Source organism: Vipera berus (genome assembly GCF_964194415.1).
Source record: "Vipera berus genome assembly, chromosome: 1".
Lineage (NCBI taxonomy): Eukaryota > Metazoa > Chordata > Lepidosauria > Squamata > Viperidae > Vipera > Vipera berus.
Genome location: NC_138202.1, coordinates 52,384,860 through 52,409,111, shown reverse-complemented (window position 1 = coordinate 52,409,111; position 24,252 = coordinate 52,384,860). Strand labels below are relative to the sequence as shown.

The following is a 24,252-nucleotide window of genomic DNA, read 5'->3' as shown; positions in this document are numbered from 1 at the left end:
TCAGTTTAAATGATGTGGTTTTAAACTCACATCAAATTAGCAAAATTGCAGCAGGGTGGTGAGCTAGAGGATAACCCAGAAAGTAGTAGCATTTTAGCTTAAGGTTTTTAGATGCTAGTTTTTCTGCAGCAATTCAAGCAAAACTGCCAAATTCTACCCTTAGTGTGATAGAGAAATGCAGTCATATTGTCCCAATTTGTGCGACACAGGGGATATGCTGTGCCGGCGTCGACTTCCCTCCGCCCTGTGCGTTCCCACAGAGAGGGCCTCCTCAGGGTGCCTCTGGTCAGAGAATGCCGGCTGGTGGCCCCCAGGGGGAGGGCCTTCTCTGTGGGCGCCCCGGCTTTATGGAACCAACTGCCGGTTGAGCTCCGGATGGCACCGGATCTTCGCTCCTTCCGGCGCGGGCTAAAGACCCATTTATTTGAACAAGCTGGCCTGGCCTGATGGGGGAACGTTAGGGTTTTAATGGGTTTTATATTGTGATTGTTTTAATTGGGCAATTATTTAATCCTTTTTTAACTTTTGTATTTCTATTTATATGCCCTGTTCACCGCCCTGAGTCCTCCGGGAGAAGGGCGGTATATAAATTTAATTAATAATAATAATAATAATAATAATAATAATAATAATAATAATAATAATAATAATAATAATAATAATAATAATAATAATAATAATATATTGGGTTTCTGCTTAACTAAACATGAGTTGCTCTTGTCTCTATAAATTTCACCAAGTATTTTGCATTTCTTTAGCTAGAGGTGACAGGCAGCAAAATAGCATTCTTGACTGAGAGTGGGTGGCCATATAAATGTTCTTACGGTAAATAAATAACTTTAGCAGAATTATTGATTAAATCTATATGATAAATGGTATGGTAGCCTTAATTCAACAAGCCAACAAATTTCTTGTTTACTACACACACTGATTTCTCTAATTGTGTATTTTCTCTTTAGTTCCAGAAATCAGTGGGAGTTGCCTCAGACCAACATTGCACTCCTGTTTGAAGAATCAAAACATTAAGGGACTGTAAGCGGCTGAAAAGATATTGCTATTCCTGCTACTACTGCCTTATGTTCATCTCTCTACCATCTATACTTCCATTACCTATGGTTTGACCAGGAAACAGTCTCCAAAATAATGTTGCTAATGAAAAATACGAAGATTTTAAATTATTCTCAACTGAAGAAGCTTTTCTGTCCAGTTTAGTGACAGAAAATGGAAGAGAGCAGTTGACTTGCCTTGGTACTTATAAACTGCATGACTGGATCCAGTGTTGCTTTTATTATATTCAGTGTGAACTAAGAACGCCCATCTGTTCATCCTTTTGCGTGGCCTGTAGACTTGCAGATTTGGGTGGGAAGTAGATCTAAAGGAAGATCCTTGCTCCTTAGGGAGAACCAGAAACACTTGCTCTGTGAGCAGCCCTAATGGAAGTGCAACCATTGGTTTGTGAATGAGGAAATTCACTATCAATCAAAACAAAAGCAAAGTTGGCTTAGCTTCCTTTTCCTTAAAATATCTATTTGTACTGTAAAGTATTTTTGTGACCCAAGTCCAACAGATATTTTTAATTAACTGATCAGTATTTTAAAATGGGGATTATGTTTTTTAAATAAGGTGGAATTTTAGAAATATTATTGGATAACTGATTTCTCAACCATATTTGAGAAATGCACCTTTATCTGTTTTACCCCAACATTATTGCTCTTCAGCAGTGTGACATTGCAACGCCACAAGCTGCAGAAGCAGAAATTACCAAGGGCTCCATATGGCTTTCATAACATTTTCTGCAATATTTTTCTCAAAACCTCTAAAATCTCTAAATGTTTTCTCTCAAGTCTTTACTAACTAGTGTTGTGTTAATTGAAAATTAACCACTGTACTCAGCTCTGAGGGGTGGAGAAGTATAATTAATGGCTTATTTGTCCTTTTATACTGCTATATCAGATTTCCCTTTCAAGGAAAGAGCAACTAGGTTAATTAAATTGTAGATGACTGAGTGCCTCTGTTGTGTGGAACAAGAGATGCAACTTTAAAAAAAAAAGCCTGTAAAAGAGTACAATAAAGTTTTTTCCAATCTTACTCTAAACAGGATGACATAACAATTCTATTTTATTGCAAAGAAAAATCCACAAATCAGATTAAAAACATGGAGGACCATACACTGGAACATCTTAGTTTTGGGCAGTGCTTTTTTTGTAAAAGAAAAAGGTGCCGGAACTCACACATGTCATACAACCCGCCTTGCCTACCCTACAAGGTTCCATCCAAAAAAGGTGCCAGAACTCCTTTCTGAGCGTTCTATGAGAAAAAAAGCCCTGGTTTTAGGTAACTTTAATTAAAATTCATCACTGGACCAAGTGAGGAAAATTGCTGCATAATTTTGTGGAGGGAAAATTGTAACGTTGAAATGGCTGACTGAGTTGGCCTAACAGCTATTCTTACTCCAAAAACTGAACAATTTATAAAGAATTCTTATCTTCATTCCTAATCAAAAGAAGAGTAACTTCCAGTGACCTGAAGAGGGTCCATAGTTCTTCATTTTATTTGTTCAGAGGTTCTGTTGAATATATATATATATATTAATCTATACTAGCTAGTGCAGAGACTTTGGTGGAGTGAGAGTTGTTCCCTTTGGGCTAGGAAGTATGGCACTTAGCTTGGAAAATACTTGAAGCCATAAAGTGGCATTATTGTGGGGGCTCTTCAGTCAAGTGACACGAGAGGCTATCCTCAAATAGTGTTTTCTTGCTCTAGAGTAAATGCATAATAATTTATTCTTTAGCACTTTTCAGTTTTACAGAATGCTTTGCAGTTGTTCTTATTCATAAGTCCCCTAGGGTTGCCTTGGTGAGATAGGCAACATAGAAGACTAATAATAAATAAAATTCATAAGCATTTTCTGACTGAAGTAATCAATTCAATAGTGTTTACTTTGGATTGGGAAATTCCAGATTGCCGGTTGGCATTTTAGCTGATGATCTTGGCCTAGTCAATTTATTTATGTTGGCCTAATTTACCTTGTAGAATTGCTATGAGGGTAAAATGGGAACAACAGTATGCAGGATATAAATGAAATAAAAGAAATAATGAGATTTCACTTGTGGGATTTGCAGATTGCCCTCTTCAAATCTTCTTCTAACATTGTTGACGTGTTGGCAAGTGTTACCTATTAATTTTCTAATAGAAAATTGTATTGATTTTAATTCAAGTATTTCTATTCTAATATATTAGTTTTCCTTAGTGTAGTTATAAATAGACATTCTTAATGGAGTTAGCACTGGGCTTCCTCATTTATTGACATAAGAAGTCATTGTTCAGGGCTGTCTTGTTGCCTACTTTATGTGTGCTGCCTCTATTGTTTTCAAAGTTTTTCAGTTGCCATTTTTCTGAGCAGTTTCTATTATGCCAAATGAACCCATTTGTTTTAATATAATGAATGTAATAAATGCTTATTTTCCAAGCAAGCAAACAATTTGCTTGGGTTCTTAGGTTTACTGGCTCGGTAGAAGATAATACTGACCAAAAGTGACTTTTATAGTAATATTCTTTGTGATTCCTTTCAACTTTTATATGGAAAGGCAGAAAACATTTGAAAATAAAACACTGGAATGTACAGAATCCCAAGTGAACTGTGATATTTATTTATTTATTTATTTATTAATGGGACTTATATCCCGCCCTATCTCCCGAATGACTCAGGGCGGCTAACAACAATAACATATAGTAAGTACAGAAATTAAGATAAAATTAAAATTAAAGTCATCTGTGCAATAAATTAAAATTAAAAATTAAAAATAAATTAAAAATTGTAAACATAATTAAAATGCCTGTCAGTCCAGGTCAGCCAGGTGGAAAAGGAGTGTTTTGAGGTCGCGGCGAAAGGACTGGAGATCTTGGGCCATCCGAAGCTCAGGGGGGAGCTGATTCCATAGGACTGGCGCTCCTACAGAGAAGTCCTACAGAGATATGCTTGAGTAACACTGTGTTATTGCAATTACTGTATATTTCATAGTTGAATTTGTCTCATTTTTTCTTTAAATAACTTGTATTTTAATTGTAGCACAGAAAGTGACATATTTGCTTCACTTTTTATTACTTCCTAAACATTAACAGTACAATCCTAGGTGGGTCTATTGAGAATTGTTAGTGAAAACTGTACAAAACTAGACATTTTCAACATTTTAATAGAATAATTCTGAGAGAATGCTGAATTAGTTTACGCTAAGCCAAATTCATCAATTGAAACACCTTGTGACTTAACCTGATGTATGAACTCAGCAATGAGTTGAATGTATTGTACTTGGAGCCTTAGAAAATATTAATGGGTCCATCGGGGATACATATTGACATACTCATGATGTGATCATGCAAATGTTGTAATTTTCTTACAATAAATGTGATGCAAATATGTAATTCTATAATTTTAATGCCATGGTAGTAATTCAGGTACCAGTGAATTTTAATGTCCTGCAAGATACATACACTTGGTTGGCATGCTACGGTAGCTTCAGTTTTTTGTTGTTAACTGTGAAGTCGTGTCCGACCCATCGCGACCCTATGGACAATGTTCCTCCAGGCCTTCCTGTCCTCTACCATCTTCTGGAGTCCATTTAAGCTCACGCCTACTGCTTCAGTGACTCCATCCAGCCTCCTCATTCTCTGTTGTCCCCTTCTTCTATTGCCCTCAATCTTTCCCAGCATAAGGCTCTTCTCCAGTGAGTCCTTCCTTCTCATTAGGTGGCCAAAGTATTTGAGTTTTAGCTTCAGGATCTGGCCTTCTAAAGAGCAGTCAGGGTTGATCTCCTCTAGGACTGACCAGTTTGATTGCCTTGCAGTCCAAGGGACTTGCAGGAGTCTTCTCCAGCACCACAGTTCAAAGGCCTCAATTCTTTGGCGCTCAGCCTTTTTTATGGTGCAACTGTCACTGCCATACATTGCAACTGGGAAGACCATAGCCTTGACTATACGCACTTTTGTTGACAGGGTGATATATCTGCTTTTAGTGTACTGTCTAGATTTGCCATGGCTTTCCTCCCGAGGAGCAAGTGTCTTTTAATTTCTTGGCTACAGTCCCCATCTGCAGTGATCTTGGAGCCCAGGAAAATAAAATCTGTCACTTCCTCCATTTCTTCCCCATCTATTTGCCAGGAATTGAGAGGGCCACATGCCATGATCTTGGTTTTCTTAATGTTAAGTTTCAACCCAAGTTTTGCACTCTCCTTCTTCACCCGCAACAAGAGGCTCTTTAGTTCTTCTTCACTTTCTGCCATTAGAGTGGTATCATCTACATATCTTCGGTTGTTGATATTTCTTCCAGCAATCTTAATTCCAACTTTTGATTCATCTAGCCCTGCCTTTGGAATGTAAACTGATCTTTTCCAATCCTGTGGCCACTGTTGAGTTTTCCAAATTTGCTGGCAAATTGAGTGTAGCACTTTTACTGCATCATCTTTTAAGATTTTGAATAGCTCAGCTGGAATACTGTCACCTCCACTAGCTTTGTTGTTGCTCAGCTTTCCTAAGGCCCACTTCACTTCACATTGTAGGATGTCTGGCTCGAGATCAGTGACCACCTCATTGTGGTTATCAGGGACGTTAAGCTCATTCTTGTATAGTTCTTCTGTGTAATTTTTCCACCTCTTCTTAATCTCTTCTGCCTCTGTTAGGTCCCTGTCATTTTGGTCCTTTATCATGCCCATTTTTGCATGAAACGTTCCCTTCATCTCTCCAATTTTCTTAAAAAGATCTCTGGTCCTCCCTATTCTATTGTTTTCTTCTATTTCTTTCCACTGATCATTAAAGAAGGCATTCCTATCTCTTCTAGCTATTCTCTGGAATTCTGCATTCAATTGGGCGTATCTTTCTTTTTCTCCCTTGCCTTTCGCTTCCCTCCTTTCCTCAGCTATTTGCAAAGCTTCCTCAGACAGCCATTTTGCTTTCTTGCATTTCTTTTTCTTTGGGAAGGTTTTGATTGCTACCTGTTCTACAATGTTGCGAACCTCTGTCCATAGTTCTTCAGGCACTCTGTCTATGAGATCTAATTCCTTAAATCTATTTGTCACCTCTACTGTATATTCAACAGGGATATGATTTAATTCATACCTGAGTGGCCTAGTGCTTTTCCCTACTTTCTTAAGTTTAAGCCTAAACTTTGCAACGAGAAGCTCATGGTCTGAGCCACAGTCAGCTCCTGGTCTTGTTTTTACTGACTGTATAGAGCTTCTCCATCTTTGGCTGCAGAGCATATAGTCAATCTTATTTCTGTGTTGACCGTCTGGTGATGTCCATGTGTAGAGCCGTCTCTTGGGTTGTTGGAAAAGAGTGTTTGCTATGACCATCATATTCTCTTGACAAAATTCTATCAGCCTGTGCCCTGCTTCATTTTGTACTCCAAGGCCAAACTTGCCTGTTATTCCGGTTATCTTTTGGCTTCCTACTTTAGCATTCCGATCCCCCATGATGATAAGGACATCATTTTTTGGTGTTAGTTCTATAAAGTGCTGTAGGGCTTCATAGAACCAGTCAGTTTCATTCTCTTCAGCACCGGTGGTTGGGGCATAGACTTGGACTACTGTGATATTGAATGGTTTGCCTTGGATTCGAACTGAGATCATTCTGTCATTTTGAGGATTGTATCCCAGTATTGCTTTTCCTACTCTTTTATTGACTATGAAGGATGCTCCATTTCTTCTGAGGGATTCTTGCCCGCAGTAGTATACCTGATGGTCATCTGAATTAAATTCACCCATTCCTGTCCATTTTAGTTCGCTGATACCTAAGACGTCGATGTTCAGTCTTGTCATCTCGTTTGACCACGTCCAGCTTTCCTTGATTCATGGATCTTTACATTCCAGGTTCCTATGGAGAAAAAATCTTTACAGCATCGGACTTTCCTTTCACCACCAGACACATCCACAGCTGAGCGTCCTTTCGGCTTAGGGCCCAGTCGCTTCATTCTTTCTGGCGCTACTGGTACTAGCCCTCTGCTCTTTCCCAGTAGCATATTGGACGCCTTCCGACCTGAGGGGCTCATCTTCCAGCGTCATATCTTTTTGCCTTTTGGTACTGTCCATAGGGTTTTCATGGCAAAGATACTGGAGTGGGTTGCCATTTCCTTCTCCAGTGGATCACCTTTTGTCAGAACTCTCTGCTATGACTTGTCCGTCTTGGGTGTCCCTGCACGGCATAGCTCATAGCTTCATTGAATTACGCAAGCCCCTTTGCCACGACAAGGCAGTAATCCATAAAGGGGTAGCTTCAGTTTAGTGCAGTGTTTTCCCAAAAATTTCCTTATGGCTACCTAGATATACAAACTATACTTCAGTCTTGTAAATAGCTCAGAAGCAATAAGGGTTTTTCCAATAGTGTGACTCCCATGGGGGTGGGTGGGAAGGCTGAAAGGCTAAGAAGATTGTAGGAAGAAACTGACTGAAGAGAAACAGGAAAAATTGCTAGCAAGCAAGATGGATTTAAGCTGCTTTGGACTGCTGAAGAGAAGCTTGTTCCAGGAAGATTCAGGACCACCATGAATCATTATAGGAATTGCTATTCAAAGCAGATGTTGCAGTGTGGAACATGGTTATTCTGTATAGATAAATATTCAGGAGAAGAAGTGGAATAAAAGGCACAAGAAACAGGATCCAGGTTTTTCTAACCATGAGATTGTGAGACAATATAACAAGCCTCTGATAAACTCTCTGGGGAATTTAATTTCCCTAGTTTAAGGAAGGCTCACAATAATATTTTAGTAGAAGCAGTATTATTACTAGCAGAGAAATTATTAACTTCCAATTGAAGAGCAATTGGGTCATAAAATAAGTATTATCCAAAGTCCTTTAAAGGCAGATGCCAGGAAGGAAAGGAAAAAAACACTATTGTATTTTCATTCTTGTTATGCTCAAAATGTAAAAAAAAATCAGAAAGGTTCACTAAAAAGTACTTTCTTGTGCTATAATTTGTATGATCAATCCTGATATTCCTTGTATGAAATGGTTGTATGCTTGATACGAATCTTTCCAATTACATATGCATTTAGAATTGCCAGAGAAAATTCCAGGAGCAGATAAAAACAATTATCAACTCAAAATATGTTCTTTGAAATATGTTGTTTTTGTTAATAGCTATATCTGGGAATGGAATTTTCACTCAGATCACCAGCATCCACTGCAGTAATTAACAGATAATTTTTTTTTAAAAAAGACAATTCAAGTAATATAATTGATATTTTAGTTTATTTTTAACTTGGGCTTACAGAGCTGTGCAGCCACAAAAAACCGTGGAAAATGATTATTTAAAAAATAAAACAGTTTAAAATAATCCATATGTTAGTCAGTTTTTTCAAGTTTTTCAGACTAATCATCTTGGCTAAGTTAGCACAATATTCTGAACCATAAACCAGCCAAACGCTTTTTAGTCTACTATGCTGTATGAGCCAAGACTAGTACATTGCAAGTTGTACTAGTTTAAGGGATAATTTACATTTTTCCATATGTTAAATTTCATTTGCTTATCATGTTCTGTAAGGTAATTCATCTGGAATAAATACTAGACACCATAAAGTCCTTATTTCACCTATCAACATGCATTAAAAAGTAAATATGTTTTCATTCCTTATCTATCCTGTGAGTATAATTTAAGTTACAAAGCTTTGTTAAACAAAATGAAAATGAACAATCCTTTGGGGAAACTGACAAGTGATTCATAGAATTGTGAGATATTGAAAAATCAAGACTATCTGCTTGGTGTCAGTCATCGGACCTCCAGTGAATATTCCATTTCGTGAGGCAACTTATTACATTAGTTACCAAAGTAAATAGGAATTTCCTGTCCAATACCTAATCTGAATTTACTTTCCTGTAATTTCAACTCACTGGTTCTGATTCCACCCTCTGGGACAAATCCACTTCCTCCTCTGTACAACATCTTCTCTCCTCAATTTTTTCTGCAGACTTAAGTATACCGATTTTCTTTAATAGTTCCTCGCAGGACTTGGTTACTACTAAAAAAAATTAGAACGGTAGGAAGAACTATTCAGCCAATGAAAGATTCAGATAGCTTCCTGGAATGTTGAGAATTTCAGCTACAGTCCCTCCAATCCACTATCTTGCCCATATTAGCTGGAACTGATGGTTGTTGTAATACCAACCATTTGGTTATGAGTTTAGGGAAGACTGGGTTAAGTTGCTTCTGTGATCACCGTCAAAACGTTTGACTTGGCTGAGGCTGAGACGCTTGCCTTTGAGCATCCCAGCCCAAAATATTCTATAAGGGAGGTATATTTATTTAAAAATGTATAAAGCACTTCGCACAAAAGTCAGCATAGAAAGCATATGCGGTACAATATTAAAGGAACAAACATTAATATAATTGGGAGGCACATTTAACCAGTTACAAAAAAATGATTTCAAGTTAAGGTGGCTGGAGAAACAAAACATGTTAAGAATATCATGTAATGTCACCTGTACATTCACAGTGCACTGCAGAAAAGGATGCCGTCACAAAATAGGCCATCCCTGTTGTGGATGTATGATGTATCTTTTTAGGTTTGAAAGAGAAAGGTCTCATCTGAAGATAATGCACAAGTAGATAAACACAGGATAAATCATTCCGTCAGATGTTTAAAACTTTGTTTGGTCTTGTTAGCAAACAAGACAGCTGGTATAATTGGTTTTAATGACTACCTAGCCATTTCAGATGACAATTGAACCGCCAAATTATGCAACAGTTAACAGTGTTAACGTGTAACACTCTGGTAAAGAGAGGTAGTTCAATACTTAATTGTGGGCTACAGCCATCTGAGATGAGATTTTTGATCATGCAGAGCAGGATTCCATTCATCCCTTCTGGGTTTTTTGTGCATTTCCCAAATCTGCTTCAGATACTCTCTGATTTCCAAAGCGTGTCTGTCTCTCATCTTTTTCTTTGTATAGCTATCCATCTCACACAATTACTCTGGGTGGCATACATATTCTTCATAATATATTTGTGACTATGTGGGAAGATACAGGAACAGAAGGAGAATCCATTCCATAACTAATGTCCATTCCATTGTGGAAGCACAGAACCAGATACTTTGTATAACCACAATAGCAGCAATCATTACATTGAAAAAGTCACAGTTGTTGCCTCCTTTTACAGAAGCAGAAAGTTACTTATTTGCTCTATGGCCTTGGCAGCCCCCCTTTTTTTACAAGAGTTACCAGCTTTATTTTTAAATAAATATTGGCTTGTTATGCACTTGCCTTGTCTAGACTGTTCCAGTTCTCATATATGTTTAGAAAAGAATAACAATTAAATGAATGGCTATTTTCAGAGAAAAGGAAACAGGAGCTGGAAGATGGAACATAGCAGTTACCTAAACAAGTAGCCTGTTAAAGGAAAAAAAGGACCAAGCTTCACTCTTTATCTTTAATCTTCAAAAATAATTTATAAGGTACTTTGGATTTAGCTCAGACATGAGATACTTCTTCCTCACAAGCTTTCACAGTTCCCTTTCATTTATAGCAACCCATACTCATGGACAACTATGCCGAGTGCCGTGGAGACATTACATGCCCCCTCTTTCAGCAAATTTTGGGCAACACTGCTTTTTTTTATCTTTTGCCATCACAATGTCAAGACAGGCAATCTATAATCTTCACCCGGAGCAACTTCATTTGGCTTTTCTACTACATCTCATGATGCTTTAAGATACTGCTCCCCATACCCAATTTGGAGGAACTGCTCAAAACTATTCTGCCATTATCTATTCATATCAAAATTAAATGGGAACTAAAATAACCCATAGGGAAATCGAAGAATGTTCCGTCTTGTATGGTTCAGGCTCAAAAAAGAAGATCAGGAAGATAATATGGTAGACACTGGAAGATGACTGGAGGGCAGATAGGAAGACAGGTGCTGTAATGTCAATTCCGTTTCTTGTTATGCGATGTGGCTTCTACCTCCAGGTACTGTAGCCCAATCAGCATCCCCAGGATGGAGAAACCTGAAAGATGGAAATTGAGCAAGAACAGAGAATAAAAATATTTAAAAAAATCTCATATCCTAAAAAAAAAGGCTAGTTGCATTTGGCTGTAGAAAACTCCAGGTTCAGTTTCCAGTATGGTTCTAAACAAATAACTATCATTCCATCTAAGTAGCCTCACAAGGCTATTTGAAAGTGAAAATCCTGCTGAAAAACTTAATGGAGGAAGAGTGGAAAAAATACCCTGGAAATAAACGCAATTCACAGAAAATGATACGCAGCTCAGTAAGTACTTACTTGCCACCATTATGGGTGCCAGGACACCAATCGTTGCAGCTGCTGTGCCATAAATAAACACCTCAGAGAGGAAGTGGCCCAGGGCAATGAAGAAGGTCAAAATTGTGATGTTATAGACGCTGTCAGAGAGTTCACAAAGAAAGGATTATTGTGTGGTATAGAGATGACACGAAGAGATCAGAGTCAGGAAGTTGAGAATCTGAAAGGAAATGAGTATGCTGTGCCTTTGCATCTTTAGTCAGGCAATGGTGTCTGCATCTCTTGGAAACTAGAGAGTACTGTACCCTCTATTGCTCAAAGGTTACTTCTAGCAAGTTGAATCAGTGTTCCTACCAGCCATACACACCATAGAAACCAGTTTCTAGACAGATTAATGGGTTCAAAATAGCCTGAAGAGTACTAAAAACTTCTAATTGTTTAGAATTGCCTGGATCAAAGCAGAACAGATTTTAAAACCTGACATTTGGGCAGATAAAATTGCAGAGCGATGCTGTATTACATCTTGTTTCTCTTGACTTCTGGAAACAAATTTTCTGCCTTAATACAGAATTTATTGTTTTCCTATTGTACCCAACGAAACAATAAAGAAACATACAACACTCTAGATGTACATTCTTTTAGAAAACACTACAAATGATGAAAAATATGAAAATATAAATCATATGTGGTATAGAACTGTCAGTAGAAGAGTAATACTAGCAGAAGAAGATTACTCCTTATTGGACTAGATTGCAGAACTCTGACTTTTTGATTTCAGAGGTCTAACCAGACACAAACTAGGGGCTAATATTATTCTTACATAACTGCCTGGTACAAGCCTTTTGAGACAACAATATTCTCCAAATGTATAAATAAGTTGAAAAAGATTTCTGGAAGACCAACTGCATTAGGACTGTAAGGGAAAAGAGTATATTAAAGAGGATTGGTAATGAATTGTTCCTTTTATTATTTATTTTTAGTATCCATTTTACTTACGTCTTGTTGCGGATATCAATGGCACAGTAGCAGCGAATCACAGAAGACAACAAGGTCCAAATGCCAAAGGTTCGAGCTTGGAGACCATTTACTGAATAGAAAAAATATAAATTATAAGATATAAATTACACCAATTTATTTATGTATGTTTCCAGACAGAACTTAGTAGTATACACAGCAGCCTACAATATATAATGGGCTTGAAAATTATTCTAAGGATCAAGGGTTTTCAGTTCTGAAATGGCACTCAGTAGAGGAAATGCCTGATATGGAAAATAAATTAAACTGTATCTGAAGCATTTGTTATAGCCTGACTGTTCTAAGGAAAGAATGGGCATTAAACAAAATAAACCTCTGGATAAAAGGAGAATAAACAATATTTAAAGCAAAAAGACATTTCAAAATTGACATTTTAAGATTTGAATAAACATTTCTTTGCAATACAGGCAAAACACAGATCCCATTTTTAGATTCACAAAACGACACTTTTAAATCTTACCAAGTCCTGGCTTGCCTGTATACAATTTTTCAGAAAGGAAGCTGTGGTCTCTGAAGCTTTGCACTGTGTTCCCTATGGCAATTATGGACACCATAACTAGCCAACTACGAAGTACGTTCAAGAACCGGCTCATCTTAGAAGTGGCAAGACACAATCTGTCATGTGAAGAAATAAAGAATCATGAGTTTGAGACACGTCTCCTATTTTAGACTTTGTAGTCATGTTTACTATACCACTCATGCTTTGCAGCATTTCCTTTTAAGTTGTATATAGTTTTGTGGAACAACTAGGTTAGGCCATTTTGCTGCAAATGATAAGAAGGGACCTTCTCATGTTCCAGGTATAAAACTAAAATGGAAAACTATTTTAAAAATGGCAATAGTGTTTTTCAATGTGCTTGAAGCCCCCAAAAAGGAAAGTGGAAAATCTGTTGCAAATGCAGCATCTTTCAAACAAAGCAAGTTTAGAAAAATATGAAGACAATTTCCCAGTTAATACATACAGCAGGCTTCCTTCCTTCCAATCTTTCCAGATATAATGGAGCTAAAGCTTCTAGAATTTCCAAGTAGGTTAGTATTTCTAGAAGTTACAGTTCTATTGGATCTAAAAGACACCAGGTGGTAAAAACTAGTTGATTAAATGGAACCAATCATCTTGCATTAAATCAACTCCCATAATCTTTATATAGAAAAGGCAGCTAGTTGCTAAAAAACAAACAAGAGCAATTCTTCCATGAACACATTTAACTGTACTGTTTACATAACTCACAAGGATAGGTATCTTGATTCACTGTTCCTCTTCTACTTTCCCCTACATAAAAGCTTTCTTTTAAAATTTTATTCTATATATGAATCAATCCAGGTACAGTATATATAACCACTACCAAAGCTGAAGGGGTGCATTCTGGTCTCATCCATCTGACTAGAGAAATGAGCCCAGAAGAAACATGTTAGTCCCTTGGAACAGAGACCAACCTCACTGCATCCATAAGTCAGAAGAAGAACAACCCAAAGACGCCTGCCTTCTTTGCCGCCTTCTCACCACAAATGCTTTGAGCAGGGAAGAGGGACGGAGCATCACATTCTGCTCTGATCATTTGGTCAGGAGACTATCAGCCTTATGGCTCCTTACCACGTTTTAGCCTTGAATAAGTTATTTCTTCTCTTCCTTTGAAATTTTCGATGCCATTTTAAATGGTAGGTCTGTTTTCCGTTTTATTACGAAGGATTGCAAAATGGAACGAAGTGGTGATGATGCCTACATAAAATTTTAGGAATTCTCTCCGAATGTCTCCTTGCTCCCTTCGATTCTTACACTGCAAGTCATCTTGCCCTGCACCTAATTCCTACCATGCACGTCGCACCCTTTGGTTCTCCCCATGCAAGCCCCACCATCAACGCCATTCAGGTCCTACTTCACCCCACCTGATTTGCGGGCGTACCAGATTTGCGGCTCACCTCCAACTTATGGAGCACGAGTCCCGCCCCTTCTGAGTTCGCGTAATGATTGGTCCACTGTCAGACGTCGGCTTTTCCTGGTTGGTCTGTCTGTCCCTCGCTAAACCGTCACATGGATGGGAAGGCGGCTGTACCTATCGAATGCGCAGAATCCTTCTGAGGCATTATGACGTAGAATTCGAAGATGTGGGTGGAAGAACCCTAGAGCATCAATTTAGCTTCTCTTTTTAAAAAAGAGAATTTTGATGACGCCGTTTTAGAAGAGGCGAAAGAAAGAGGACCGGAAACCTGCGCATGCGTATGGAGAAGGGCACCGGCGGGAGCCGAGAATTGGCGCTTGCGCAAGTGTGCCTCCTGTAAAGGGGGAGACGGTTGTCTGTTGGTTGTTGTAGTAACAGGAGAAGCGCTGAGAAGAGGAATCGTGACTGCCGGGCCCCAAAGAGGATGAAGCAGCAGGTATGGCCGTGAGCGGAGTTTAGGAACGGTGGCTGGGTGCATGCATAGAACTTGCTTGGACAAGAAGTTGAGCCTCGCAGATGGCAGGTAGCTTTTTCATTCATGGTAGAGATGACCGGCATGATCCACGGGATGGAAAGAGCTGGCATGAAATTCGCGGACCGACCGCAAAGTTCGCGGAATTTCAAGCAGTGCTTTCCAGATGTCCCCTATGGGGCTGAAAGTTCCGGAGCTTTCCGTCACAATTTCTGATCCCTTCCTCCCTAAAGACCAGGAGTGCGATTCCCACGAAAGGAACAAGCGAGCCCTCCGGCAAAGATTGCCGCCTCTTCCCGCTGAGAGGCAGTGCCATCTTCTTTACCGCGGGCCCGGCTTCTCCGTGTCCTCTTACTTTCGTTTCTTTGCCCAAATTCTGCAAAGAAAAGTTTCGATTGCGAACCGACTTTATACACGGCTGCTTCCTGAAACGAGAGAAGTATTGCAGGTAGCTGTTGAATCCTCAGAAAAAGTATCCCCAGGAGTCACAAAAAGGGAAGACAGTGTTTAAGACAGGGGTCTTCAAACTTGGCCCTTTTATGACTTGTGGACTTCAACTCCCAGAATTCCTCAGCCAGCTTTGCTGGCTGAGGAATTCTGGGAGTTGAAGTCCACAAGTCATAAAAGGGCCAAGTTTGAAGACCCCTGGTTTAAGACAAGGTAGTTGAATACCATTGAACCATGGTTTTGATTACTGGGCGTTTTGAGGTATGAGGACCTGTTTCTTGCACAGAAGATTGACAGAGCCCAGCAAAGGTTTTGAAGATTCCTTAGCAATAGCTGTTTCTGATCGTGTATGCTTTAGACTCCTTATGTTTACATAATCTAATTTCGTGCAGTGGGTCATGTGTTTACTTTTGATCTATGGGTATATTTTGTTATATGGCGGCTGGATTGTATATATGAATCAGATTTGTTAAGGGGAAGGCAAGCTTAAGAATACAAAATGAGAACGTTTTATTCCTGTGCAGCAAGAAAGTGGATGGGAAGAGAACGTGGAATCTTTTCCCCACCTGTTTTTCTGCTGCTGCTCCCATTTTGATTTCCTTTCAGCTACTTGGCTCCTAACAAGGATCTCAGAAGAATGGTTGAGGGAAGGAAGTTCAATTACTCTTCACTCCTTCCTTACACCATTCCTGATCTAATTATTAAAATAATTTAATTGGGCATGTTAGAGGTTCTGTCAACCAAGGAATATCATATGGCGGGGATTAGGAGACATGCCTAACCCTTGCCCTCTGAAACATTCCCCTTTCAGAGATTAGGATCACCCTAACCTTGTTGGCCTTTTATAAGGCCTTGTAGACATGGCTATATGCCCTGACTGGGACCTGAGTGTTTTAACGGTCCCGTTTCTTGACTGAATTAACAACTATGGCATTAGTTTTAATCATTGATTACATATAATTGTTTTTTATGATGTATGCCACTCAGAGTTACTTGTTGAAATAGGTGGCTATGGAATTCAAATAAATGAGTATATTTTTTATTTTATTTATATCCTGCCTGTACTATTTTTACAAATAGCTTAAGGTAGTGAACATATCCAAGATACCTTCCTCCTATTTTCCAACAACAAACCTATGAGGTGGGTTGGGTTGAGAGAAAGTGAGTGGCCCAAAGTCATCCAGCTAATACAGTGACAGCCCCTGGTTGAATTAAAAATTAAAATGTCTGGAAACTGTATGTGACTTTCTACTAAGAAGCTTGATTATTGTATATCTTCATTTTACTCTGATAATTGAATTTTCATTTTCTTCATAGAATATAGCACTGGTTAGATTTTCTGATTCTACAGTGAAAATATTAAGGGTTCATTGTTTCTGGGCTGTGTGAAAACATACACAGGATATGCCAGTTGGAATGGCTCGGGATTTGGAAGAAACAGATTCATCTTCAGAGGAAGAGGAAGAAATGGAAGGGCCAGAGTAAGTCAAAACTTATAATTGTATATTGTGTAAAGTACTATGGAAATTTAAGTATAACATTCTTAAAAAATGAAGAATGAAAGCTTGAAGGGCTAGCTTTTATTAGAAATATGGAATGTCGGCAGCAAGACTTTTAGTAGGGCAATATTGGAAGAAGGAAGAACTGCCGACTATAGAAGAATGGACTTTAAAAGTTTCCAACCTGGCGGAAATGGCAAAAATTTCGGCGTATTTGAAGGACCATTCGCAACAGAGATATATTATGGAGTGGAAAAAATGGATTGATTATATCCAGAATAAATATGGGACTAAAAAGTTTTATTTAGCATTTGAATAAGTATTGATGTGATATTTATATTGCTTGTAGTCATTTTATAAGAGCTAAAGTGCGGTAGACCTAATAGTTCATTGTTGTTAGCATATGGTAGTTTATGATTGTTTCTACTTTTATACCTTGTATTTAGCTCTGGGAAGTCGGGGAGGGGGGGTTGGGTTGGGAAGGGTGGGTGGGTGGGGAGGGGTTGGTTTGTTAAAGATAAAATGTATTGAAAAACTTTTCAATAAAAAAAGAAATATGGAATGTCAATGAGTTATGAATGCGAATGTTCAGTGTGTAGCTTCAGGGCTGCTGTACGCTTATCCTTATTCTGCTGTGGGCATTCAGCCAGAATTAGTGAGAATTAACTTCATCCTTAGGATGAGGGTTCACATATAAGGCATGTTCCTAGTTACCCTAGGTAACCAGATGCCTTTAATGATCTTAAAATAAACACTGAGGTCTGCGGTAGTTTTAAGTATGTTCAATTAAACACACATGCAGGTTCCAAATCTCTGGAAAATTGATAAATGCACGCTTATCCTTGCAAATCTTAGCACCAACCTGAAGACTAATAGAGGAGCTAGACACATTAAGGTTTTAGGGGAAAGATTTAAAGGCACAATATTGTTCTCGCTATACTTTTATCACTTGTGTGTGCAGGCTACTTTTCCTTGTAATTCTGGAAGTAGGTGGGTTCCAAGAGAACATAAATGGAACTGTTGTGTAATTGTATAAAGCTGTCTTGGATTACGATACCAGTACATCTAGGTCAGAACTTAGATTCTTCATGATCTCAAGCAGAGATCTTTCATATCTATTTGATCCTTTAGATAAGAATTCGGTCTTGTGCCTTTTATATGCAAACATGCATTGTATTGTTTGAATTGTGATCCCTGGTGAAAAGTTGTCCTTTCCTATCATTGAGGGTTATTTCTTAGCTTACTTTAATATTAAGTATTTACACGAGTCTGCTTCTTGTTCCCCTGCAGGAAGCTATTTTTTTATAAGCACAGATTTACTAATATGGCTTGGTTTACCAAACTTTTTTTTATCATTTCTCTCCTACCCATTAATTTCTCTTCCTGTAGAAAAATGGCAGAATGTCCTTCATTTATACTGTAGTTTGACCAAAGTAGGAAACGGAATATAAACTTTTACAATTTTACATTCAAACAGGAAAACAAATGAGATAATATAGATGACAGAAGAGAACTGGAAAGGAATCTTTAGGCATTGGGTCTAATCCAGAGTTCCCCAACCTTTCTTGCTTTGTGTACTGGCACAGGGGAGGGGAGAGAGTATAGTTCCGTGCGAGCGGTGAGCAAGTTTGCATGTGTGTACAGCTCCATTTGCATGAGTGTCAGGCACATGCATGTGCACCGCTCATGCAATGAGCATGCATGCATACACTCACCTACTGCTCGTGTAAAGGGGGGGATGTGTGCGCTTGCCCACCACTTCAGGCAGTCTGGTTTTGATCAGCTGAGTTGGGACCCCTGCACTAGACCATCTTTCATGTATGGTAATCAGATTTGGACATTATATCTTAAGCACCAGATTAGGTTTAGAGAAATGCCACTAAGATTATTTACTAGAAAGTAAAGAGAAAAAAAATTGAAAGAATTGGGAAAGGTTAACCATGAGAAGACAAGACTGTGAAAGGGTATATTTTAAATACCTTCAATTATGATTCAGAAAATCAAGAGCTAATTCAGAAGATCAAGAGCTTTGAACTTTGTAGTTCAAAGGTAGAAGCAATTATCCAAAAAATTAGGAATCTCCCTTCACTGAAAGTGTTCAAGCAAGAAAAAAAACTGCCATCTGTCAGGGATGCTTTAATTTAGATTCCTGTATTGATTAAACCAGGGGTCCCCAACCCCTGGTCCGTGGACCAGCACCAATCCGCGGCATGCCAGCAACCGGTCTGTGCAAACAAGTGAAGCCCCATCTGCGGGATGTAGGCAGCACACAAAACTACACCCCCTCCAGTCCGCAGAGAAACCTTTCCCCACGGAACTGGTCCCTGGTGTCCAAAAGGTTGGGGGCTTCTGGCCTAGTGGGACACATACCATCTTATTGGAAAAACTGAGCTGAAATGAGAGTAAAATAATTATGTCTTTTCTTGAGTACCTTTTAATATTTTTCTTGTTATTGGGAATAGCTGTGTCTTGGTTTTTTTTCCTTCTAATTGTTTTGAATTTATATATCTGAAGGGCCCTTCTGTTTGTTATTGATGTCAGTCTCCTATTATAATCTCATTTTTTTGAGTTTTCTGATAACCATTTCTGTAGCTGGGAAATATATGCATTCTGTCTTGGTAACCTGATCTTTTTATTGCTTAGGTGTGATTCTTTCAAATCTTTGCTAAGCTTTATGTACAGTTCTCTTCTTTTGCTGTCTTCCTATTATTTTCTTCAATGGAATTGTTAACAATCTTTCACCTACATTTCCGAGGAAGCTCACTTGAACTAATAAGCAGAGGTCAATGAATATCATTGCTTATTCAGAAACTTTGTATGATATTTCAGAGTCACTTTGGACAGTGAGAGGGTGGCATAAATTTATATAATAGTACAATAAATAAATACTTGTGGATAAGATGCAAGTATGACACTCATATCTGGTATTGTCCAAACCCAGAAAAGAGTAAATGACAACATATTTTAGTCTGTTTATTTTCAGGTTGTGTATTAGAGAATGCCGGCTGATGGCCCCCAGGGGGAGGGCCTTCTCTGTGGGCGCCCCGGCTTTATGGAACCAACTGCCGGTTGAGCTCCGGACGGCACCGGATCTTCGCTCCTTCCGGCGCGGGCTAAAGACCCATTTATTTGAACAAGCTGGCCTGGCCTGATGGGGGAACGTTAGGGTTTTAATGGGTTTTATATTGTGATTGTTTTAATTGGGCAATTATTTAATCCTTTTTTAACTTTTGTATTTCTATTTATATGCCCTGTTCACCGCCCTGAGTCCTCCGAGAGAAGGGCGGTATATAAATTTAATAAAATAAAATAAAAAAAATAAAATATTAACTTAGGTTTAAAACCTACTATTCGTAGAATTTTTCTCTTCCATGTTAGCAGATAGGTAAGCAGAGGTAAACAAAAAAGTCCAGTTGCCTTTTGAAAAAGCATCTTTGGGTACTTACTTACTCACTTATTCCCTATTTAATATTTGCCTTAATTTTCACTATATTATGTTCTATTTTATGACAATCAGTTGATATGGGTTCTCTGTAGTCTCTAAAATTATAATTGCCTTTCTCTATATAACATTATAGTTTGGTTTGGTTTCAGCTTTTGGGAGAAGTTCTCTGAAGGCTTCACCCAAGCATTTTAGGAGCTGCAATGCATCTGTGTCATAAGTAATAATAAACTAAGCTGTTCAGTATTGCTTACAGGATTACCTATAAGCATATGTGTTGACTTACTTATAAAACACTGTTCCTTCTGTAAGATCTAGAACAGGCATGCCTGTTGCCTTTATATTGAATTTCAGTTACAATTATTGCTTTATTACTATCTTGTGATTCTGATATGGCAATTCTGCAGTTATCTTCTTTCAATCACCTTATCATGCCTTGTTCTATAAGGGCCCATAGCTTTTTATGTAGGGAAATTGGGGCTAACTTCCTAATAAAATAAAAGGAAGAGGTATGTCATTTTTAAAGGGCACTAATAAGATCTGTAATATTTTCTTTAGCACTATACTCTAGTCTCTTCCCATTTGGACGACCATTCATTTAACGACTGAAGTTATAACAACATTAAAAAAATATTATGACCAGTCCTTACACTTAACAACTGTCACAGTGTCTCTGTAGTCACATGATTGCGATTTTGGGCACTTGGGAACAATTACACTGTCCTGGGGCTATAGGATCCCTATTTGTGACCTTCAGTTTCTGCCAAGGCATAAAAGGCCATAAATCGGGCATGGTCACATGATGATTGCACTCCATTGCATTGCTTAGTGATGGAGGTTCTGGTCCCAATTATGGCCATAAGCTGAGGACTAACTGTACTGCAATGTACTTTACATGGGGCTGCCCTTGAAAATCACTTGGAAGTTACAGGTGGTCCAAAATCCAGTAGTGTGCACAGTATCAGTTGTTCCTAGGTTTGCCCCAATTACATTTTTATTGTGTGAGCTGCCCTGATTCCCAGTTTCTTTCCGGTGTAATTCAAGATGCTGGTTATCACTAGTACAGGACCTGGTTATTTGTGAGACAGCCTTTCCTTAAGAATATCTGCTCATCCCACCAGATCGGATAGGTAGGCATGCTCCAGATCCCTTCCCTGAAATCCTGCCACTTAGTGGGATCTCAGAAGTGTGCCTTTTCTGTGGCTGTTCCTAATTTATGGAACTCTTTCCCCCTGGTGATTCAACAGGCTTTTAGCCTTTTGTAAGGCCATCACGTCTTGACCTTTTGCTGAGGTGCTGGAATAGGGTAGACTGGAATAGAGAGAATGGAATGAGGGTAACTGGGGCTTGCTGTGGGGGTATCCTAAGGGAAGGATTAAGGCACCAGGTTTTAGTTTTTGTTTGATGCTTTTACGAAATTATGATTATGTTTTATAGTTAGTGGATTTTATTGCTACTGTGGGCTGACCAGAAGTTCAGATGTGTGACCATACAAATCTTTTAAGTAAATAAATAACATTTGGAGGGATAGTGTCAGGTGCAAAGAATCAGGACTTTTGTAAGATTGCATCATAGAAGATTTATTTAAGCCTCTGTACAAGAATTTGGTCAACTAAAGTTCAACACTAAATTGGTGTCAACGGAATTGAGGAGGGGCTGGGCTTGGAATGTTTGTGGGAACACAAGAATTCTAAACTGAGGATGCTCTCAACTCTGCCCCCCCCCCCCCAGCTCTGGCTGCTCTTTTCCTACAGAAAGCATTCTTTTACACAATATTTGCAGATATAGAATTAGGAAGCAGCTCTGAAATATTTTTATTTTATCCCAGTCTTTAAGTGTTCATTGAAACAGGTATTTAAACACTTGTATTTCTATTATTCAGGTCCCTCTTTTTATACTTTTTTTTCCTGCCGTTTCTGAAGGGAGTACAGGTAGTCCTTTACTTAGACCACAATTGAGCCCAAAATTTCTGTTGCTAAGTGAGACATTTGTTAAGTGAGTTTTACGACCTTTCCTGCCCAATTGTTAAGTGAATCGCTGCAGTTGTTAATTTAGTAACATGGTTGTTAAGTGAATCTGGCTTCCCCATTGACTTTATCAGAAGGTCGCAAAAGGTGATCACATGACCTCAGGACACTGCAACCATCATAAATATGAACCAGTTTCCAGGCATCTGAATTTTGATCCTATGACCATGGGACGGTCGTAAGTATGAAAAACAGTCATAGGTCACTTTTTTCAGTGCCATTGTAACTTTGAACAGTCACTAAATGAACTGTGGTTAGTTGAGTATTACCTGTACATATTTTTGCATAAAGAGAAATTGTTGTATTGTCCTGAATCATGCATTGCTTTGAGGGAGGATTGTTTCTATCTCTCTAGTATCTTATTGACTTTTCTACTAATGATATAACAGTGGAAGATGCTGGGTAGTAATTTGTTTCATATTTGTGCAAATTTGAGTTCAGATATGTTCGTATATAATAGGAAGTGTTTAGTAGCTTATAAGATAGAATTTAGCTGAGCTCACTTCTGCATGTCCTTTTGGGCCCACTGTGAATCTTCAACAGGCAATCCACCAACTTTCCAGATTTGCTCTTACAGCAGGGGTGTCAAACTGCCGGCCTGTGGGCCAGATGAGTCATGCGGAAGCCGCGCCCACCCCATTGCTGGCAATGGCAAAACTGTCCCGATACGTTGCACGACATCACATGACATCGTGAGTTTGACATCTCTGCCTTAGAGGGTTGGAAGATAAGAGGAGAAAGAATCTATTCCTCTGGAAGTAGCAATTTTAGCTAATGTAGTGGTATATGACTTATAATACTCCTGGTGAATTCAGAATTATAATTTTCAGTTTTTAATATTAAGAGAAAAAATGTTAAGTACATGTGGAAAGGGGTGTCTCTCTGTGTGTAATATATTATTTGCTATGTGCTTTGCTGTGTGCTGTCTGGGCAATTGTCAACATTTCTGTATTTGGGTGAGGCTTAATAGTAGCCCAGCAACATGATGCTTGTTGAGGTGTTGCTGTAGTATATGTTGCCACAATACATACAGAGATTCTGTTCTGATTTACAAAGAACTACATGAAAATGTAAGTGTCTATCTTATATTTTTATTCTAATACTATGTTAAAAAGAAGAAAAAGCTCTTTTTCAGACAAGAATTCTTAATCTTGGATTGAGAAAAATAGGTTTCTTAAAAAATATTGGTAATCAAAAATAGTGTCTGAATTAAGGATAATGCCTAAATTAAAAACTACTTGTCTTCTGAAATGAGGTAGTGGATATATAATTAAGGTAGTTATTTCTTATCTGTTAAAAAGGTTTTCTTTTTTTTAGGGAGCACCCATGTATCACGTGGACAGGTGGATTCAGGAGGATTCCAATCATGGTATTTCATGCTGAAGCTATTCTGACGAAGGACAGTTACATCCGCTTGATTGGGGGTAAATCTTGTTTTTCTCAAGTACCTACATCACCTAGAGTAGATAAAATAAAATGATTGAAAGACAAGATTTACTTGGCATACTGATAATCTTTTACAAAGAATTTTTTTAAATATATTAAGCTAGAGTTTTCAAGTATTTTCAAATAGAACACACGAAACAAATTACATTGTCTAAAATAAAAAAAACTACTATGATTTTAAGGTTTATTTAAGAGGACACATTTTAAAGAGTATTCCTTATATAACCACTGAAGGTTATAAGACCTAAAAATACAGTACTGTACTTTGTCTAAGTGCTTGTAAGGATTAAGAATCTTTGTTTTGTATATTATATTTATCTGAAATGAAGTTGACTTTGAATTTAAGATAACCAAAGGAAAAGAGAACATAAATACAAAACATCTGCAGAGTGTTCAGCTTTTCAAACTTTTTAACCAATGGTTGCTCCCATGTGATCCATTTGTATACAGTCTGCGTGCATGTATCTGCCACATACCATAATTTAAAAGACACAGGGACTGGATATATCTTTAATATAATAATTCGTTTATCTTTATCTACATTGAATGCCTTCATGTGAATAGAGAACCCTGTCTCTCAGCAAAACATATAAATAAATGTACAAACATTGTTGTTAGTTGCGAAGTCGTGTCCAACCCATTGCAACCCCATGGACAATGTTCCTCCAGGCCTTCCTGTCCTCTGCCATCTTCTGGAGT

General features: G+C 38.3%; 3 protein-coding genes across 10 annotated transcripts in view; 2 read left to right on the top strand and 1 right to left on the bottom strand.

Moving 5' to 3' along the window:
* FLVCR2 (FLVCR choline and putative heme transporter 2) overlaps positions 1-4,406 on the top strand; it is a 50,786-nt gene extending 46,380 nt beyond the window's left edge. For 2 of the 3 annotated variants that reach the window (XM_081324292.1, XM_081324291.1), the window contains one exon: positions 960-4,406. In XM_081324292.1, coding sequence (XP_081180418.1) covers positions 960-1,010 — 51 coding nt within the window. In that variant the 3' untranslated portion in view covers positions 1,011-4,406. The remainder of the gene's footprint in view (positions 1-959) is intronic. The other variant, XR_014025996.1, reaches the window with a different exon arrangement.
* Positions 4,407-6,641: 2,235 nt separating this feature from the next.
* ERG28 (ergosterol biosynthesis 28 homolog) lies at positions 6,642-14,441 on the bottom strand. 6 transcript variants are annotated; one of them, XM_081343342.1, is made up of 5 exons: positions 14,168-14,242; positions 12,744-12,898; positions 12,245-12,335; positions 11,270-11,388; positions 6,642-10,993 (listed from the first exon to the last, which is right to left on the bottom strand). In XM_081343342.1, the coding sequence occupies exons 2-5, from the start codon at positions 12,874-12,876 to the stop codon at positions 10,914-10,916; spliced, it is 423 nt and encodes a 140-aa protein (XP_081199468.1). In that variant the 5' UTR covers positions 12,877-12,898; positions 14,168-14,242; the 3' UTR covers positions 6,642-10,913. The 6 variants fall into 6 exon arrangements, with proteins under 6 accessions (XP_081199468.1, XP_081199466.1, XP_081199463.1 ...); XM_081343340.1 differs by lacking the exon at positions 14,168-14,242 and adding an exon at positions 14,335-14,441 and having other exon boundaries at positions 6,642-11,388; XM_081343337.1 differs by having other exon boundaries at positions 6,642-11,388.
* Positions 14,442-14,515: 74 nt separating this feature from the next.
* Positions 14,516-24,252, top strand: part of TTLL5 (tubulin tyrosine ligase like 5) — a 145,993-nt gene continuing 136,256 nt past the window's right edge. Inside the window, exons 1-3 of the mRNA XM_081343313.1 lie at positions 14,516-14,656; positions 16,457-16,620; positions 23,425-23,531. Of these exons, the coding sequence (XP_081199439.1) occupies positions 16,544-16,620; positions 23,425-23,531 (184 nt within the window). The 5' untranslated portion in view covers positions 14,516-14,656; positions 16,457-16,543. The remainder of the gene's footprint in view (positions 14,657-16,456; positions 16,621-23,424; positions 23,532-24,252) is intronic.